This window comes from Diuraphis noxia, unplaced genomic scaffold, assembly GCF_037042655.1.
Source record: "Diuraphis noxia isolate RWA-SAM2 unplaced genomic scaffold, SU_Dnox_SAM2 contig0002, whole genome shotgun sequence".
Lineage (NCBI taxonomy): Eukaryota > Metazoa > Arthropoda > Insecta > Hemiptera > Aphididae > Diuraphis > Diuraphis noxia.
This window is the reverse complement of record NW_028301712.1, coordinates 9,781,674-9,796,416: the sequence shown is the minus strand read 5'-3', so window position 1 is coordinate 9,796,416 and position 14,743 is coordinate 9,781,674. Positions and strand designations below refer to the sequence as shown.

Here is a 14,743-nt window from a genome sequence, read left to right as displayed (position 1 = left end):
AATTAATTTTTATTATTTAATGTTGAATCAATATACAACCTTATCATATAACAGTGTGATTTGTTTCATGGATTCGTGGTATAAATAAACTAAATCATAAATGCATGTTATTAATCTAAATATTTTGAAAATATCATTGTGTAAATGAAATATAATAATATAGTAAAAGTTTCAAGTTCCAACGTATGACGTGGTTTGGATTACAGAAAAATAATTAAAACTGTTGTTCTTCGTTTAAATATCTAATTTCGTTCAAATTTAAACATTAAATGCAATTAATGTAAATTAAAAAAAAAAAGTAATGCCAGCTAATAACCTCGTTGTTAATGTCGTAAACAATTAATAATATTAAAAAAAAACTTCAAATTTCTATAAAAAGAATATTGTGATTGTTGTATGTATTAATTTTAGGTTTTGTGGTTTCAAATGTACCATTTATTATAAGAACGGTGTGCATTTTGTAAAGTTTGTGATTTTGATAAATTTTGCGAAAACTTTAACTGCAAATAATTAAAAAATAAAAATTCATATTTATAGTAGGTATACATAGATATAAAAATAAAATATCGTGCCCATGTATTATCAATACAATCTCGTGGGGATTCGTTATTACATTTTCAAGCTTTTTGACGGAGTAAATATTTAAAAAAAAATAGAAACGAAAAAGGTCTTAAAATTACTCAAAACATTTTGAAAATTTTACCATGCATAGAGAATGCTAAAACTATTACTTAGGTACCGAAACAATTGGCGAAATGGTATCTAAATAAGTGGTTTTTACAGTTATTTTATTTATTTATTTATTATTATTATTATTATTTTAGAATAGGTATAACAAAATAAGAAAAGTGGTGTTGTCCAAAAACTGGGTTTGCCTGTTTTTTCCAATTATTAAGAAAAAAAAAGTTTAAGTTGTACATTTTGACCTGTATAGAGTAATAATTAAATTAATTTTTCCGTAAGAAAATATATTTAAGTTAAACATCAAATCATTTTTTGTTCTAAAAATAGTCTAAGCATATAATATAATAATAATAATAAAACATATCATTATAAAAACAAAATATTTATTGCTCCACTCAGAATCTAAAAGTGTTTAATATATATATTTATATTTAAATACAGTTAATAACATCATAATATTATTTTTAGCCTATAATTTTCGAGCTCTATGTATTACTTAATTGCATGCTATTGTATACATAAAAAAAATGTATGTGATATGATTGATGAAAAAAATCATTCATTGAAGTTAAGTACTTGAAGTGTGCAATGCATTCTATAGACCTTTAGTTTGAAGTGTGAAATATACAAAAGATGCTGCTTAATAATTTAACTGAACCCGGACTTAAATGGTGGTTAAATTTTACATCATCCTAATAATTGTTTTGAACACTATTCTACATTATATATATGTATATTAAATTAAAGGGTAAGCTATATGGTTAAATAAGGTATCATGGTAGAACACCCTTTCCTGTATGTATCAATGTATGTAATATGTTAACTCTATCCTAATTTGAATAAACACTTTGCACATACGTAATACCTTACTTCATGATGTTATTTCTTGTAATGAAATGTCTTAATATATTACAGGTACCTGATGCTACAAATAATATGATTTGGTATCTATACATGAGTCATGACACACTTAATGAAAATTCCTGGTTGATTTAATTTAACATTTTAAATGAATTTGATGAAGTTCATTAAATAATTTTATATAGGTTTTGATAATATAGCTACTAAACCAGTTACAAAATAAATACCTAACCTAGCCTATGATTTAGAAAATAATTAATGGCATACATATTAAAAAGATGAAATTCTGATTTTTAAATTCATAATAATGATTGGTGTGTCAAACTGTTATATGTATAAAACTATATGCATTATACAGTGATAATATAGTCTAACCTGTAACTGTGGTATAATTAATCTATCTCTTTACTTTTTTATTTGTGTTGTAATTTTCCTGGTTTACATTTAAAATATTTTTATTATACCTAGTAATGATTAGGTTCTTATCATTAATTAAATTATGTTACTACATAATATTAGTGTCTTTGACTTAATATTAAACTAAATTACATTACATGTATAAAATTTGAAAATACCATGACGTTCATAAATAACTAAAATTATAATATTTTTAAGTAATATTGATGTATGTTATACATCAACAAACTACTGTATATCTGTGTAACGGTGTGTATATTAATTTGGATTCCTAAGTAAAATACAGCTATTGTTTAATATATGCACATTTATAAACGTTTACTTAAACTAATAATATAATTGATTCATGCAGTATTTATCTCAACTTAATGTCAAGTATATTATGTAATTATATCATGATGTCTTTTGTAAAATCTTAATACCTAATGCAATAAGATGAGTTTATTAGCATGTTTTCTATGATGGTAATTTGTAATTTGTGTTGATTAACAAGCATATTAACAAAAACCAGAATTATAATAATATTACAAACAACATATAGAAAAATATTTTTTCTATCAGTTGTCCATTTGATCTTTTTGTGTTCTAGGAAGATAACCTGAGGTTAGGTTAAATTAGGTTTCTAAAATAGAGACCTCCTTCAGTTTTAGTCTTTGTTTTAAATTGATTTTTTGATACACGTAGATCGATAAGGATACTCCTATATCGTCGGGAAGCTAATTTACACGAACCAAGGGACTTTTAGTGTTATTCTCTAGAATTCATTTTGTAGAATTTCGTGATTTTTGTTTGAGATGCAGTATCAAGCGTAAGCGTAAATGAAGCAGTCTTATTATGGCCATATTTAGCAATAGAAAAATGTCATCTGCAGGGCTGAGCTGTGATTTTGTAAGAATATAAGATTTATATTCATGTGTAATTTTTTTGTTTATGTGGATTCTCCAGGTTAACTTAGATTTTTCATTTAGATGTATCCCTAAATATTTTATTGTGTCACCCTTGATATTCCAATTAATTAATTAAATGCTAATTTTAACTTAAGTTGGTTTTATGTATTTTTTTAAGCTAAATATCTTTGCTTCCATTTTGGTATGATTTACTTGTTTAATGTAAATTTACATTTTGAGAATTACAGGGATAGTTCATCAAAAATTTTTCGTAAATATTTTATTGAGTCATCTACAATTTTATTTTGTGTTAAAATAAATTTATATGGTGTTTGCAAACATTGGCCACTGAAAAATATGCTGTATACTTATGGTGTTAGTACCAAACAGAACAATTGGCAGTAAATGGCAGTAAATGTTAAATATTGTTAGCCAATGACATATATTATTGAGTCAACTCTTTAGAATCTACCCGACTCTTATATCTGAAAGGCGTGATTTATAATTTCGGCAGGAGTGTGTTATACATGTTTGTTGGGAGTCTTAGCTTTTAGGGTTCACTGTTTTTAATAGACAGTCATTCATTGATTATACCACTTTATCACAGCCATGTGATATATTGGGGAAGACTCACATTGAAATATTTTTTGTTATTACTTGGTAGTATTTTTAAGTGAAAGACTTTAAATTTAATTGACAGAGTGTATCTCACTTTTTAAGAACGATTTCCTCCTATTATATAGCTATATGGTGGTTCGTAAATCAATGCCGTATTATTTGTGTGATGAGAAGCGTAAAATAATAATGTTAATAGTAAAATAAAAATAACACATATGCTTATGACAAGTATACACTTCTTAATTGTGACCACAGAAATATTATATACTGATTTATCTGTTGTCTAAAATTTAGTGAAACGTTTTCAATCATTGAAAATAATATTTTTAAATTATGACAAAATAAATTTAGAAAAATGTCTATTGGTGATATTTTAAAGTTAGGCATTTACTATCCATGCTTATTTGTTTTTGAGTTACACTTAAAAAAATAAAATCAATTTTTTCCAAAATTGGTTTTTATTTTTGACTCTCTCCGAAAAAATACCAACTTTTTTTACTTTCCTAGCAGAAAAGATGCCGAAGTAGAAAATTGAAACATTTATACTGTCAGGAATGGGATGACAGAGAAAAAAAAATAATCACACATAATTGTAAAATCAACTCATCTATATATCAACTTATCCAATAACAACTTTAAAATATAAACGTTTTTATTTTATAGCTTCATAAACACAGACATTCAATTATTTTATTTAAATAATTGTTTACAGCTAGATACTTCCAAATTTAAGGTATCAAAATGTATGCGGGTTATTATCTTAATATGACTTCTCTCACAGACAATACATTTGAATGACTGAAACTTTATACAAATACAATTTTACTTCGATTAAAAAAGATAATATTCTTAGACGTTTTAATAAAGTAATCTAAAAATTGTATTGATAATAATATATTAAGTTCAAGTATTTTACTGGTAAAACTATGATGCATATTATTTTAATATCTCATATTTTTCCAACAACCACTCAAGACATTTTCTGTATCTATATTTTGTTTCGATTTAACAACATTTTGTAAGTAATTTAGTTTAAATTTAGTGTTAATTTTCCGTTTTCTGAGATTTAATATCATATATTTTCTGATATAAAAATAAACAGCATTTCTCTATACAACAAATTACCTCTTCTGAATACTTTTTGTCCCTTTATTGATGTTCACATTTGCAAAAATATACATACTTTTTATTCATTAAAGCGTGCATCATCCTATGATTTTTTTTTTAAATACAACAATAGCTTGAACATTTTAAGTAAGGATGAATTCTGCACTTTAATTGTACATAAAAAGGATTTCAATCATTAAAATAAAATTGAATACCAAAAACTTTTGAAATTTTACGATTAATAAGTTTACACTTTTTGAAATATTAAGTACCTATCCAATGTTAAAATAAAACCATGAATAACAATACCATATATAAAATACTTAAATAATAACACAAGACAAAATTTGTTTTCATAGTAAATAAATTCGGTAGTAATAATATTAAGTTGTAAAAATCTGATATAATATACCTTTATGTGTTTTATTTTTATATGTGCTAATAATCTGAGAATTGAACAAATCCTATAGGAGGAATACTTTAGAGTCTAAGAGGTTACACCCTTTAACTTTGTTTCGTTAGATGACACGACTTATGACTAGTTCCCATATTCCACATACACATATCGTTTGTCTTATGCATAGTCTTAGATTATTATAATAGTAAAATTTTCAAAACAAGTGATTCAGGAGCCATCATAGTTTAAAATTGTCATTTTTTATGGAATCCATTTGAAGAAAATATTTATAAATTAAATATTGAATACACTATGCAGAAAAAAAAATTACCTAAAATAAAATCCTATTTGTTTGGAAATAATTATTATAATAAAAAATATAAAAATTAGTGTAGGTGGTAATATTTTTATTAGTTACTTATATTATAACTGTAGAGTTAAACCAAAAAACCAATTGAAGAAACGTACAGTATACTTGGTACTTAATTAAGTAGTATAATATACGTACATAGTTGGGATATCCTGAGTGCGTCTCGTTTAAAATTTTTACCTTTTTTATAGCCCGAGTGCATCATATAAGTGCATCTATAATCAAAACATTATGTTGGATGACCCGAGTGCATTTGCAGTCTTATCGACAAATTGTAATGAATAACCCGAGTGTGTCTTAGGTCCTAAGACAATATAGGTACTTATTATAGGTAAAATAATCAAAAAAATACATTAAAAATAATCTACAACTATAGTAATTTATAGGTACCTACGTAATTTTTACAGCTATGATTGTGAAGCACTGGAAACTGTGGTAAAAATTGATAAGAATGGCATTTAAACACCAGCCTATATAGATATACTAAAAGATAAATAAATTCAATTTTTCTTAAATAAATAAAAACCGTTTAATATAATTAGTACGCTAACCCAAATTCAAGGGTGAAAGCTAAAATATAATTTATTATCACGAATAAGCATCACAAAATATTGTAGTACACCCTGGGTAACTCAAAATAAACTGAGACGCACCATTGCTATGTAAAAAAAATAACCTTTTTTTGAGAAGCACTCGGGTGTTACCTTATTTTGGACGCACTCGGAACATTTAAAAAAGGTGATTTCGGGACGCACTCGGGAAACCCCCTACATAGTTACATAGTTTTAAAAATACTCATTCGATAATTTTGAACAACCATTGATTTTCCAATAATTTACCAAATATTTTCAATAAAATTATAATGAATTATGTTTATATTATTATCTATTGTTTATTTAACCAGTATCTTTGCTCAATGCTATACCTATGTTTGTCTATGAAACTTCTGTGTTTTCTTACTATGAAACAATGAGGTTCTACGAAAATTAATAGGATAGTGACTTCTCATTATTTTTCTGGTAAATTAACTATAACTATATTATATATGTAGTTTAAATAAAATCATTAAAAACATATCAACTCTAATCTCCCCAGTCATCATTACATCATCATTACCTTGATTTAGATTTTTAAACAACACATTCTGACTTTTATGTAAAAATAATATATCTTATACGAATAATAATAATAATAAAATACAATGTTTACTGCCGTACACGTTGCTTACCTATCTTATCGATCAACCAGTCATCCAATTATTTATTGAAATGTACGTATGTTGGTTTTATAAAAACAAACTATTCCAATATAAATTATTTTTTCTTCTTTTTCTTCTTCTTCTCCTTCGGTAAATTCGGCCACTAGGACCATCCCGAGTCCCGACGTACATCCTTGCCTCCAATTTCCTCTATTCGCTGCCTGTATTCTCCAGTCTGTCCCTCCTCCTAACGCTTTCGCTTTTATTATTGGTACAAAATCAATTCAACAACATTTATCGGAACTAGATTTGCCGAATAAAGTTGTGGTTTGCATTACGAGTTTTAATTGGATTTTGGTAGGAACTACTCGTACATCTTAACGATTATTATCATATACCTACGATTGAAAACAATCAAATTTTTGAAAAGCGAAAGGAACATAGAGAGCAATGGCATATTCTTATATTATTTAAATCTCAATATTAATGTATACAATATGTACTTGAGTTTCTGTTTTTGTTTTCTAAGCGTTTGGATATTAATGAGTTTCTTTGAAGAAAAAAAAATCCCGTCGTATTTTTACTTTTACGTGATTTTCTTTTTAATATAATATTTCAATTTTAAAATTACTGTTAGTGTAGATTGAAGTTTTTATTTTTAATCTGAAATTAAGTGATAAACACCTCGTTAAAAAAAAAAATAATAGTCTCTTAAACATTTTTACATTTCTTCATTTTTCACCAAATCCATGGGTTTACAATATATAGACGACTGCGAAATCGATGATATAAATTATCTATATAATAATTACTTAGCTATATTATAAGATTAATAGGTATATTACTTCAAAAATAACATGCCTTATTATACGTGTCTTATAGGCTATATATAATTAAATTAAACTAAAGTTTTGTCTGGGTCTACAATAATGTGATAATTACAATTCATAGTAATGGATTGATATAATATCATTCATACTTAATTAATCATCTATTATATTTTTATGAATTACTATTCTGTGTTTATTTTCAAGAAACTATTTTAAACTTGATTTTGACCTAATTTACGCATGGTATTTAAACGTTTGCAAACGCATTGGTTATTTAAAAACATTTTAACATCAAACAAATTCTAGTTAGCGAGTTTTTGGAAAACTTCAAGTATTTATTAAATCTTAACGAATTTATTTCTCATACACTTAAATACATTAAGTTATTACAGCAAATCGGTAAATATTTTTGACAAAAATTATTTGATTAGGTACCGAAAACCACTTTACCTCTGTTAAAGTTAGTAACTTTTAATCTATCTATTCCATCGTCACCTATGTACAGTAATAATTATTAGGTATTTAGGAATTGATATGTTTTAAACACGTTATTATTTATAAATATTAAATACTTGATAATTTATATATTTTACAATCGTACAAGTAAGGTATAGTGAAAGCCAAAAATGTTTGTATAATTTTATGCGAATTCATATTAAATGTAAATTGGATTGTTAAGATGAACCAAATTTCAACTTACGTTGAAGACTAAATATACTTATTTTCAATTAATTCAATTTTCATAATAATATATAATATACATTTAACACATTTAATACGCTTTAGTAATGTTACGAATTTATTTGTTTATAGGTATTGAGCAGCATTCAGAAATTATTGATTCTACGTTGGTGAATCAAGTGAGTATCTATTTAATATTATAATTTAACTTAGTTTGTTCACTAATGACTTCAAAATGTATTAATATTATCTAATAGATAATAGCGATACGGTAAAGTAAAATCGTTCATTATCATTTAATAATATTGACACAACGTCTGAAGAATGATACGTAGTACAATTTTAGTTTTTAGGAGGTACCTTTATAACTCAGAACTTGTACTTAAATTAAATTCTGATGCACTTAGATCAAAAAGAGGACCATTACACATAAAAACCAAAGTTGGGATGTTCTAATTCTCCTTTGGGCATTATAAATGTCGCGTTTGCTTTTAAAAGCTCTTTATAGTATATAACTTAGGTACTTAAAAATAACAAACTTTAAATGCAAGTGTCATGTAATGGAAATAAACTTGATGTAATTATAAACAAAAAAACATTATTTTTTATTATTATATTTGAAGCTTTGATGAATGAATTTTCTGTTTAACATTCGATGATAAAATATTTTAGTTAATTTTATTTGTTAAGACCATTAAGTTTTTAACACACACACATATATATATATATATATACGATAACGTCTTGATCGTTAAGGTTTCAAGATATATTATATTAATTTCTACAGATTATGATAAAATCCACCGTAATATCTATTCATTCTATGATAGAAGCTATCCCACTTTGTTGTATTGCTCGTATGTCAGTTAACTCAGCGTTAGTCTAAATAGTAATAGTTCTGCATTTATGAGTTTATTAATGCTGGTGGTATTTTTAACGGGATAAAAGCTTGGTACAAATTTCAATAATTATAAAGAACATCATCTACTAACTTAGAATAAACATCACCTGGCCTGAGTTTAAACAAAAGTTTCACATTATAGTTTTATTATATAATGAATGGTTATTGTTTTCGAATCCAATATCATAAAGGAAAATAATATCTACATAGGTTTTTTTTTAAACTTTTTTTGTCAGAATAAGACTATTTATTTAAATTTTGTATAAACAATATACGGGTAGACAAAAGTGGTCCTTTGTCAACGGTAATTGGATTTTCCACTATTTTGTACCATATTATGATTACCTAGCTCAAATTTAAATAGCCATAAATATTAATACTCGTAATATTAGATTTTAAATATTATGTTATCGTATGTAAAAATGTCAAAGAAGTATTAAAATAGCTATTTAATTTAAAATCATTTAAAAATATTAGTATACAATATTATAAATAATTAATTTTTGAATATTTACCTACCTTAATATAAATATGATTGAAAAGGAATTTAAACAGTAATTTAATATCCATCAACTATAATCACAGGGTGATTTACCAAGCGTGATCATCCACTTTTTCTTTTTCAACAATCCAGTTATTCAAAATCTTGTTCATACAATTTTTGAAAGTATTTAATTTCATATATTGGAATTATATTCCATATAATATTATTATTCTTAAGTATTGAGAAAACGGGATGAGCATACTTGGTAAATCACACAGTAATTTTTTTTTCTGATCTCAGATTACCATTCAAAATATAAATACTAAATCTTGATCATCCAATTTTTTATTCCATATATTTTTTATATTTTCTAAACTCGCAAAATCATCACACGGCGGCCATTCAGTAGATTAATATGATGGGGAATCGTAAGTTCCAACACGAGAGTAACACGTATAGAATTACATACGTTAATTCCTACATATGGGATATTTAAGTTCCTATACGGCGGAAGATAGGTACGTACGTTAATTCCTACATGGTAAAAAAAAGTATATATTATGTAAGTTCTAACATGGGTGAAGACAAGTATTATATATATAAATATACTATATTTTATACAGTATAATAAGTTTTACTATACATTTTAATAGAAAAAAGTGAGCAAGTGTGAAGTGGGTATCGCTCTGTTGTATAGTAGAGATGGAGAGTAAGTCACTAAATGCATGGATTAAATTTGAATGCATTGGCAGGTATCATTGTATACGAAAAACGATTCAGAATGGAGATGATTTGTCAGTCTATCGGTTATAGCAGTGGTGGCCAAACTACGGCCCGCCATCATTTAATATCTGGCCCGCGAAAGAAGTATAATATTTTACATTATCGTAAAAAAAAAAAAAAAAAAATACAGTATACATTCTTCATATTTAATCCCGTATCACCATATCGTAGCGTTTTTGTTGTTACAATGTCATTTAACAATATAAATAGTATTACAATTAAATAGTATTAATAGTAATTTTCGTACTATCACTATGGCTGTAGAAACTAGTATTATATTAGTAGTATAGCAATATATAGTAATACAACATGTCGTAATATTACTGTGCTATATGCATATAGCTATACCTAAAAGTCTGATGACTTAAAAGTAAAAAAAAAATTTATGGCCCGTGGTAAAAAATTCTTTTTTTATGGCCCTAGGTAAAAAAAGTTTGGCCACCTCTGGGTTATAGTATATTACCTATATTTAAATTATAATATATTTTTATACGCTCACAAAATGTTTTCTATATTGACTCGGGAGTTTTTTTTACAGTTATTTGAAGACAAAGTTATGGAGAACCTTGTGTTGGGTTTATTTTAACCTTAGATATGAATTAAAACAATTCTATGAATTTTTAACTTAATAATTCCATGCACATTTCACGATTTTGATATATTTCTTAAACATTTGAACTTTAAATGCTTAAAAACAAAAATTGTAACAAACGATTTTTTATTTTTTTTTCTATGATAATTAAAACTTTTAATACATTTTATAGATTTTTTGGACGGCCAATTTTTTTTATAGTTATTTCAATAAAAAAAAACTTTGAAAAATCGATAATTTCAATTATCTATAAATAGCTTAAAAAAGTCAAAATATTTTGAAAATTTAATCGTAAACAGATAACGTTAATATCAAAATTTGGTGAAAATTTCAAATATTTACAATGATTCGTTTTTGAGTTATAGCAAAATAAAAAAATCGATTTTATCGAAAGCTGATTATGCGAAAAAAATTCCCGCTTTTTCGTTACTTTTTATGGTTTTTTCTGACGCATTTGAAAACTATTGGAGAATTACCAACTAGATGAATTTTCCTTTTCAAAGAGAGGCTAAAGTCAAAATCGAAGCATTATTTCTACTCTAAAACGTAATGACGGACACAAAAAAAAACATACATCATTGAAAAATCAATACATTCCTCACTTCGTTCAAAATCTAAAATATTTTTATGTACTACATTTTTATAATATTATAACTGTATAATAAGTTATCAAATTAATGATGTTAAAATTATATTTAAAAGAATATATTGTGTGGAGTAAGTGATGAAATGTACGTTTCAATCGCTATACATAGTGCCTATTATACTATAGAATCTATGAAGATAAATTATAATTTATAACGATCAACTTATACATTTGATGTTTCGACACATCAAATATTTATGTTTTTTCATTACTGATAATTAATATAAAATTACTTAACTAATATTTTGCGATTAGAGCCTTAACAATCATATTAAAATGTATTACAGCATTATCATATGATATAACCGATTTTAGATTTATAATTTATAAATTATTTATAATAATATATTCAGTATAGGAACTTACATGTGTACCAATTTTTTCTGTGTAGAAACTAACATACCTATGTATTTTTTTTTACCTGCTAGTTCTCATGTAGGAACTTACATTCGCCCAATATAATATAACAATAATAATAATAAAACAATAAATTATGGTTTTAACTTTTAAGTATTCCCGTATTAGTATTCATAATTTGGGACAAATCCACAATAATATGCATGCAAATAGGCGTGGGAGCACTTAGTTGAATTTTGGAAGATTTATTTTTCGAAAATCATTATCGCCAGTGTTTGAGATTTACTATCAGGAGATTTTTATCTATATTATCACTATTTGTAATTTACTAATGAATACCTACTGATGAATTAAATGCTGGCCTAAAATAATCCTACCTTTAGAAGATCGTTAGAGGAAAAAAAACTATACTGCGAGTATAAAACACAAGGATTAGTAAAAAAAAACTCGTATACGGTCATGATGTGAGTCAGTTACTTGGGACGTGCCGATTATGTAAGCGAGATGGTTTGATGTATCAGCCACGTACTACGTAGTAGTAGTAAATAATTTATTTTTCACGACATTTTAACAACGGAAGATTATGTAGGTTATTTCAGTAAAACAATATTATCACTGAGTGATCGCTGCAGTGAATGCATTAGTTTTATTTATCAGGTAGTGTTCATTTAAATTTACAGTACCTGCTAAAAAAAGAAAAATCGTAATATGACTAATCACTACTTAATAAAAATATTTTTGATGTATGATATTATGAATGTATTTTTTTTTTTAATCATCAATATTTTGGCCTGCTGCCCCAAAGCATATTACATTATTCTGAAATACTCGTATAATGATAATAATATACAAAATTACGAATATCGATCGAATTTTTATATAGATATACCTATAGCTTATTATTATAGTACTTTAAGCACTCTAAGTTTAGTGAACTGGATGGAATTGTAATAAAAATTCATGGCATATAAAATTATGAAACTGACTCAGGGTTCAGGATGTTGTCTTATTTTTACTCTATATATATTATATAAATATATATATATAAAAAATAATAAATAAATAAAATATGTAATAATAATGTAATACATACTTATACAGTATAATATCGACCAAGAAAATGATGGGCATAACTTGTACAATATGATATAGAATGTCAAAATAATATTAGTGTGGTACTCCCGTACATTTAAAATATATACTACATTATATACAGTAATAGGTATCTATGTACATACATGTGTGACAAACTGACTGAGAGTTGGGAGTTTTTAAAAACGAGATAGTCGAATATTGCACTTTTTTCCTAAATTAAATGGTCGAACCGTGAACTTGAATTCAAAAAAAGGTATTGAAATAAAGTGTTCAAAAATAAAGTTAATTTAATTGTTTGTAAAACAATAACTTCTCTTTCTGCTTTAAACGCAATAATCAGCATACTAATAATTATTTTTATACTTTTTAATTGTATAATATATTATTATATACTATAATTTATAAATATTGTAAATATTTAACTATTTTTTTTTTTTTTTATAAATAAATATGTTATATAATATAATATAATATGTTAACATGCAAAGACCAATTTTTAACCACGCCAATGATTAAAATCATTGTTAGTTCTAAGCCTGTAGGTGGGAAGGGAAATGAGCTTTTTGAACATGAATGCAGTTCAAACATTATCTGCTTATAACTTAAGTGCAGTTCAGTTATTACCTATTTTTTACTCAAGTGCAGTTCATCTATCACCTTTTTTTTAAATTTGAGTGGAATTCCGCCTTACTCTTTAAAAGGTATTTCGTGTCTTCCGCGTGAAAAAAAGCAACAACGCTGTTAGTGTTGGAAAGCGAAAAAAAGGTTGATATCTCGGTTGTTATACGTACACCTTCCTACCTACCTACAATATGCGGTCACGTTGAACTGTAACGTTCATGTCCGGTATAGCTGAAATGGGATGATAAATCGTGTAAGGGACGTCATCCGCTCGAAAATTCACGGCCTGCAGTTGTGTTGTTGTGTTTGGAAATCGAAACGCACTATAAATTATTATTACAAATCATCGGTAGACGATTTACGTGTAAACTTAAGCCGCACCACCTCCACGTATTGTTCAAAATAACCGAAGCAAAATGCCACGTTTTAGTGTTTCATAGAACGATTTTGGAAAATTCATTCAGCTGCTACTAAAATACGAGACTTATACGATACGTGTTAAATATTAATTATTTAGACCGCTTAGAATTATTTCACTCTAATGAGGATTATAATAATATCTATGGCTAAATTTTACGTTATATAATAATTCGGAGAACATGATCATGTTGTGACAACCTTAGAGCGCATTAAATTTAACGTTTGAAATGTATTATTTTGCATGTTGAAAATAATTCTTGCCAATAATAATATTGTTAAACCATGCGAATGGCATTAAACTTAAAATAAATAACAACCTTCTAATGTCTTTGAATTTAATTTAGAAGAAATGGTATTTAAATATATATTATAAAATATGTTAGTTAACAATTTTCAAATAAATGCGCTTATAAGTATCATACTCGATTTTAATAATACTTTGTATTAAATATTAAATATTAACATTAAAAAATATACCAAAATTATAAATAAAATAGATTTGATCAATAAAGAGTAAATACACTATAGTTTTTTAAAATATTTGTATAATATAACTAATGTTACCATATATTTTATTGAGAATAAATTCACAGTGTAATAGAAGTAGTTTTAATTTGTTAAAACAATAATAAAACTAAATTAAAATATCTAAGATTCACATTTTGGAACACCTAAAACTAATTATTTTTATCATACACATTTTTAACATTTTAACTATAAAACACTATGAAAAAAATAATTTGTATAGGATGTACATTTTCAACCTTTCAACTAGAATTTAAGATCTATTTCCT

At 25.7% G+C, this 14,743-nt stretch overlaps 1 protein-coding gene across 3 annotated transcripts in view; it reads left to right on the top strand.

Moving 5' to 3' along the window:
- The window catches only part of LOC107170636 (ferlin family C2 domain-containing myoferlin misfire), a 158,114-nt gene that overhangs the window by 29,926 nt on the left and 113,445 nt on the right, over nt 1-14,743 (top strand). For all 3 annotated transcript variants that reach the window (XM_089220312.1, XM_089220310.1, XM_089220311.1), the window contains exon 2: nt 8,183-8,229. In XM_089220312.1, the coding sequence (XP_089076438.1) occupies nt 8,183-8,229 (47 nt within the window). The remainder of the gene's footprint in view (nt 1-8,182; nt 8,230-14,743) is intronic.